The 6,496-nt window shown below is 34.5% G+C and overlaps 1 protein-coding gene across 2 annotated transcripts in view; it reads left to right on the top strand.

Annotated features, from left to right (window-relative positions):
• The window catches only part of LOC106870840 (ankyrin repeat domain-containing protein 10), a 61,078-nt gene extending 55,250 nt beyond the window's left edge, over window positions 1-5,828 (top strand). Inside the window, exon 2 of one of the 2 annotated variants that reach the window (XR_008265301.1) lies at window positions 5,606-5,745. Coding sequence is in view for 1 of the 2 variants with exons in the window: in XM_052972112.1 (XP_052828072.1) it covers window positions 5,606-5,796 (191 nt within the window). In the remaining variant the exon portion in view is untranslated. Of the gene's footprint in view, window positions 1-5,605 lie in introns of both variants that reach the window. The other variant, XM_052972112.1, reaches the window with a different exon arrangement.
• Window positions 5,829-6,496: the final 668 nt, after the last annotated feature.

Raw genomic sequence — 6,496 nt, 5'->3', positions numbered from 1 at the left:
TTAATTCTTTTTTTTTTTTTTCTTGATGTCCATTTTTCCATGCCAGCATAGGTTAGGTGAGTAAATTATCGAGGCATTGTTTTACAGCCGGATGCCCTTCCTGTTGCTAACCCTTCCCAGTTTTTGAAGTCAGGGTGTTTACATTCCACTTGTCTTTGAAAGTGCAGAACTACCTGACATTTTTTGACAGGAAATGCTTAACAGATGTCACTGTTCAAACACACACACACAGACACATGATGATTTTTTGTACTGTTTCTGTCTTCGAAAACCACTCGTAAGGCTTTGGTTGGCCCAGGGCTATAGTAGAAAACACTTGCCCAGAGTGCTACATAGTGGGACTGAACCTGGAAACATGGTTACAAAGTAAGCTTGTTAATCACACAGCCATGCCTGTGTTGGTTGAAATTGTGTGTGTATGTGTGTATTAAATGGGACTCCACAATGCAATACCTTGAGCAAGTGTTTCTACTCTAATGTCAAGTTGATCTAAAATTTGTAAGTGAAACACCAAATAGATAGAAGCTGTGGAATCTAGTTGGGTTAGCTGTATTTGTAATCCGAGATGTCATTTCAAGCCAATGATGGAACCTCTACATAGTTGCTTAGCTTAGCTTGCTAGAAACAACAGCTAAATGTTTTTAAATTACATTGTACTGCCGCAAAAAGGGGTGAGATAGTTATATACTGTTTGGTGGAGTGTGGGATCATAGCTGGAATACCTTTTGCTATAAGTCTGCTTGATTCTGAGTAAATTGGAGCTATAAAAATAACGGCAGCAGTTGCATGCTATATCTACTTCAAGGTAAAGGGTTAAAGTGTTTGTGGAATTTGCTCAGCTACTTATTCTGTGATGCAAAGTGAAAGTAGTTCCACCGATTGATCAACTGAAATATTTATTTTAAAATAAACCATCTGCATCTGTAAACAGACTGTTCCACAAAAGAGTATTAACCCTTTCGTTACTATATTTATTTTGAGATGCTCTGTGTTTCTTTTAATTATTTTAAATATAACAAAGAATTTAGTAAAATAACTTAGTTATCATTTAGCTAATGTTAGAAACCTAAATTTTGACTAAAGTTTGGTGGAAGATTTTAATTCAAGACTTATGAAACCTAGACATTTGTACTACAGAGCCAGAGCCGGTTTCAGCCGGGTTAGTAATGAAAGGGTTAAAGAAAATCGCTTTTAATGGGAAGTTTCGAGTAGTGAGTATGATCCTGTTGAAAATTTGCCGAGTCCAAAGTTCAGTCCTTTAATGACCAAGCAGAAAATATCTGAAAATGTGTTTATTCAAATGCTTATAATGCTGTTTACTCACGGTCAGATTATTGTGAAAACTGGCTTAATGGCAGAAAAAAAATTTAGTTCTTTTTAATTAATGTAGATTAGTCATTTACACTAAAATTAATGTTTGTGTATGTATGGTTGAAAACTTATGACGTAATAATAAGAATAATAATAAAAAAGCAAATGGACGAAAGCAGATACACAACAATAAGACAATGGAAAGAGATAGTAATAAGTTAAACGCAATTTGTAACAGACACGGATGTACAAACGTCACGCACGAAAAATAGTTTCCACTGACCTTTTGCATTGTTTTCATTATGAAATCTACAGATAAACTGAATTCAAAGCAGCCAACTATATACGTTAAGGTTTCATAAGAAAAATCACCGAAAACAAATTGCAAAAATTCAGCAAAAAATTCATGAATTGATTTTAAAACTGAAAGTTAAGGATTGTAAATAAATGATAGAGAAAAGAATTAGCTCTTTAGCATTTAAACTGGCGACATTCAGCCGAAATATTCTATCTATGCTGAAGCTGGCAAGATCTGACCTCTCACATTTACCCTACAATGTCAGAGTGAAAATAAAAACAATCATATCATTGAAATCTTGAAGCCATGAGATAATGCATGATTAATTTAAAACATTGTGAATGAATATTGTATTTGAGAAAGTAATCCGAATGTGTGCACTACACATATGTATGCATATATATTTGTGTACCATTTGTGATGGTTAATTTCTCAGACAAATTTGCTGAGTATGTGTCATTAAGTTACAGTTCTAAGTTCAAACACTCCTTCTGTCCTAGAAAAGACAACAGGAAATCATTTCAGTGTATGTGTCGTGCATATCACTACCAGGCCTTCAGTTGTGGCCTTGTCACTCAATAGGGCTATGAAACAACTACTACTTACTACTAATTGGTTTAATTACCTTTGTTTAAAAGTTATTGTATATATAGAACTGATTTATAATGTAGTAATGCTTGCTGTATGCATTTTTCTATTATTATTATTATTATTATTATTATTATTATTATTATTATTATTATTTTGCAGTTTGGTAGTTTTGAAAACAACAGTGTTTCTCTTGTGATATGGATATGTATATGTATGTTTTTGTGTCTGTATTATTTGATTAATATATTTAGATTCAGTTCATTTTCTTACATGGCCACAGTGTTTCAGCAAAGCTTGCATTCACAAAGCTTCTATCTGATGAGGCTTTAGAAATACATGCTTTGCTGAGAGAGAGAGAGAGAGAGAGAGAGAGAGACACACACACACACACATGGCCATGTAAGAACATGAATAAATTTAATTATACTAAAATCTGTCTCTAACACTAAATTCTTTTATTTTCCATTTTTTTTTTACTTGTGAACTATTATAATTTCCAGGCTGTCCCTCCCTCTTCCATCACTTGAACATATATGTGCCTACATACACATAAAATTGCATATTTGTATGTACTTACTTTTTTTTGTGCTAATTAGGAATAGATTTTTCAGATTTAAATCATCTCCTGCTTGCTTAACCCAAATATAATTTTGCTAATCATTAATAACTAATGAGACTTCAAGTGTTTTAGAAACATGTATCTGGACTGTTGCCAGTTAACTGAGTCTCTGAAGTTTACTTGCTTTGAATTGTCTTTTGTTTTTGTTTACTTTGTGTCTCAACAGTTTTATAATCTTAACATCAGCAATGTTAAAGCTTTTAAGAAATGTGTTGTTTCTCTCATAGGCAGAATAGAAATAAAATGGATAAGTGGACAGACATGGTGATTGAGTATCATTTTGTAGAGTTTTGGTTGTTAATCATTTGCTGACTCATCAGCAACTAAATAAGACAAAACAAGAGCAACCAACACAATGGAGCCAGAAGTGCAATAACTTGGATTGCAAGAGTTTGGGGGTGGGATGAGAGATGGATAGAGATAAGTATGGAGGTGGTAAGAATTATATAGGAGCAGGTGGAGTTAATGGCAGACAAGAGAGCGGTCGATGGTAGTGTGTGTGGGTGTGTGGAGGGTTGAAATTGATAGGAAGCTCCTCAGCATAGAGGGAGTGATGACTGGCAGCACAGAAAGGACAGTCTATGGAAAATATGGGAGTTAAGAATGAGGAATGGACATGAAACAGAATTGCTTCAGTGGAGAGGGAGAGATAATTGGTTGTTAAAGTATACACATGTACATGCACGCACACAAACACACGTATGCATACATATGCATATATAATGCGTGCGCACACATACATATCGTGTTGAAAGCTGTCCCCTTCTTTGTGTCCAGAAAATCCTTAATTCCTGAGCATTTAAACTGGCCATATCTGACTCAGATATTTTACTTGTTTCATCTTCAAATCAACTAGGTCTGGCTTCTCAAAGCTACAATATAATGCAGGATTGTATGATTGTGTGTGTGTGTGTAATGCATGATGAATTCAAAGCAATGTCAATGAATAAACATTGCACTTGACAAAGCAATCTGAACATGAAATGGTTGGCATGTCAGATTTTTGAGAATTCTTGAGATTTATCCCCTCTTTTTGGGGATTTGTTCCAGTTGCCACCGAGCAATTGTTTTACCTTCTTTTGAAGCAGAGTTTAATTTCAATAAATCAAGAATTTATTTCTATGTTATTTGACATTCCCATATTCATCTCTATCTGTCTATTGTATGTATATATATGTACGTATATGTAAGGATGTGTACATATACTTACATAAAATATTCCAGTTTATTAATCAAATGAAAGAGTACTCAATGCATGATGTAGAGTATGTTGTTTATTTGAACAGAAATTCTTTTTCTTTCCAAATCCAGGTTTGCACTTATGTGTTTTCTTTTGCATTCTAAAATAATTGTGATTGTAAATTGGTTTTGTGAAATGGCTCTAACTTTTTTTTCAACAATCAATATATTTATGTGATGTTTTGAACATAACAAAGGGTAATTAAATAAAACTATTTTGGAATTTTCCCTAAAAATCTATTCTAATTACTGATAAGTACAAGTAAAAATCAGTCAAATATAAAATTATCTAAATTTTATTAAAATATCATTGTATATAATGAGTTTATTTGCCAATATTGTATCATAGTTTCTTATAGACACATGCATATAATTAGTTATGGGGACGTAAACACACCACTATCGGTTGTCAAGCGATGTTGGGGGGACAATCATAGACACACAAACACACACACATACATATATACGACGGGCTTCTTTCAGTTTCTGTTTACCAAATCCACTCACAAGGCTTTGGTCGGCCTGAGGCTATAGTAGAAGACACTTGCCCAAGGTGTGACGCAGTTGAACTGAACCCAGAACTATGTGGTTGGGAAGCAGTCTACTTACCACACAGCCACTCCTGCACCTATGTAGGATGTAAGATTCTGCGGCTTGTGAAGAGGCATTGTCTCGAAAAGTTTGTACTGTAAGAAGACAGTGTTTGAATTCCACCCCCACCCCACCCCAAGCCCCTATGCACCCCCTCTTATAAAATTAATGGAAATAAAGTCAAGGTACTGGACCACATAAATAATAATGAATGAGTGAGTGCTGATTAAAGTACATCACTTTATCCCAGTTTATCTGAATGACATTATAATAGATTCCATGGTGAGTAGTTTGTAGTTTGTAGATGGAGAGGAAAAAGGGGCATCAGTTGTGAATACAAAAAGAAAAAACAAAAGCCAAACAAAAGTACAAAGAAATATAAAAAAAATATATCTTGCTCCTCCAGGCATAGAATATTGGATGTAAAATACTGTGTGTATATGTGAGTACATTTGCATGTGTGTGTGTGCATAAATATATATGTGTATATATATATATATTTCTTATACATATATACACATAAAAAGTACTCCTACTGGCACCATGTAAAAGTGCTCGTGTCTGTGCCATGTTAAAAGCACCCAGCACCCTGCAAAATGGTTGACATTAGGAAGGGCATCCAGCCATAGAAACCAAGCCAAATCAGGCTGGAACATATTGCAGTTCTCCTCTTTGCCAGCTCTGGTAAAACTGTCCAACTCATGCCAGCATGGAAAACATTCATTAAATGATGATGATGATGATGTTGATACGGTGTATTGTGTGTGCAAACACATGCAATGTTTATGTGTGTGTGTGTGTGTGTGTGTGTACATATTTATGCGTGATGAATTTGAAGCACTAAAATCTGTTTTTAGTGATATTGCATCTAATAGCATGGAATCTTTGTTCCTTTTTATTTTACAAATTGATTCTGGTAATTCCTGTGTTACCAAATTTGTATTTTGTTTCTTCAGAATCGGAAAGGAATACTCAATCATCAAACCAACATCAAGCTTCCAGCAATGAACTAAGCATCCTAGAATCCTTCGAAGCTGTCTTGTCTATATCGACTGAACCTCTGAACTATGATCCTCAGAATTATCCATATTTGATGAACAGCCCTCCTGGTTCACATCCTACCAGTGCCAGTGGCATATTCCTGTAGAGTAAGTTGTCTGCAGATTTCATTTTTTTATTTGTTATTAACCGTTCTAGTATAACTTGCTCAAGATAGAAATTTCTAGTATAACTTGCTATGATAGAAATTTCCTGTTTTGAAATTATCTAAATTCCATCAAAATTTCCTATTAAAATATGTTCCAAACACCAGCTTAACCCTTTCGTTACTATATTTCTAAGTAAAACACACCCCTTATGATTTTCAATTAAATACTAAACTAATCATAAATTTAGACTGGTTTCATTAAACAACTGTAACTGTTTTATTTATCGACATATGTGATTTTTGGAATACAATTGAAGAAAAGGTTCTTAATCAATTCTATTGCATAACTTTTGTCTCAAAGTGACTCTAACTACCAGTAAATACAGGTAAACCACAAGCTATCTTTTTTCTCGGTTTGTTTACTTTCTGTATAATGGTTTGTTTCCCTGCAGTGATCACTTCAAACAAGCTTACATTTGCTTGATTTCTCCATATCTTTCTTTCAAAAGCCCTCAAATTCAGAATCACTGCTTGATGGCATGAAACTGTTATCCGTTTTAAAAGTTAGAAAAAAATTTTCCAAATTGTAGGCGCAGGAGTGGCTGTGTGGTAAGTAGCTTGCTTACCAACCACATGGTTCCGGGTTCATTCCCACTGCGTGGCACCTTGGGCAAGTGTCTTCTACTATAGCCTCGGGCCG

Source organism: Octopus bimaculoides, chromosome 12 (genome assembly GCF_001194135.2).
Source record: "Octopus bimaculoides isolate UCB-OBI-ISO-001 chromosome 12, ASM119413v2, whole genome shotgun sequence".
NCBI classification, from domain to species: Eukaryota; Metazoa; Mollusca; class Cephalopoda; order Octopoda; family Octopodidae; genus Octopus; species Octopus bimaculoides.
This window is presented reverse-complemented; position numbering and strand designations above follow the sequence as displayed.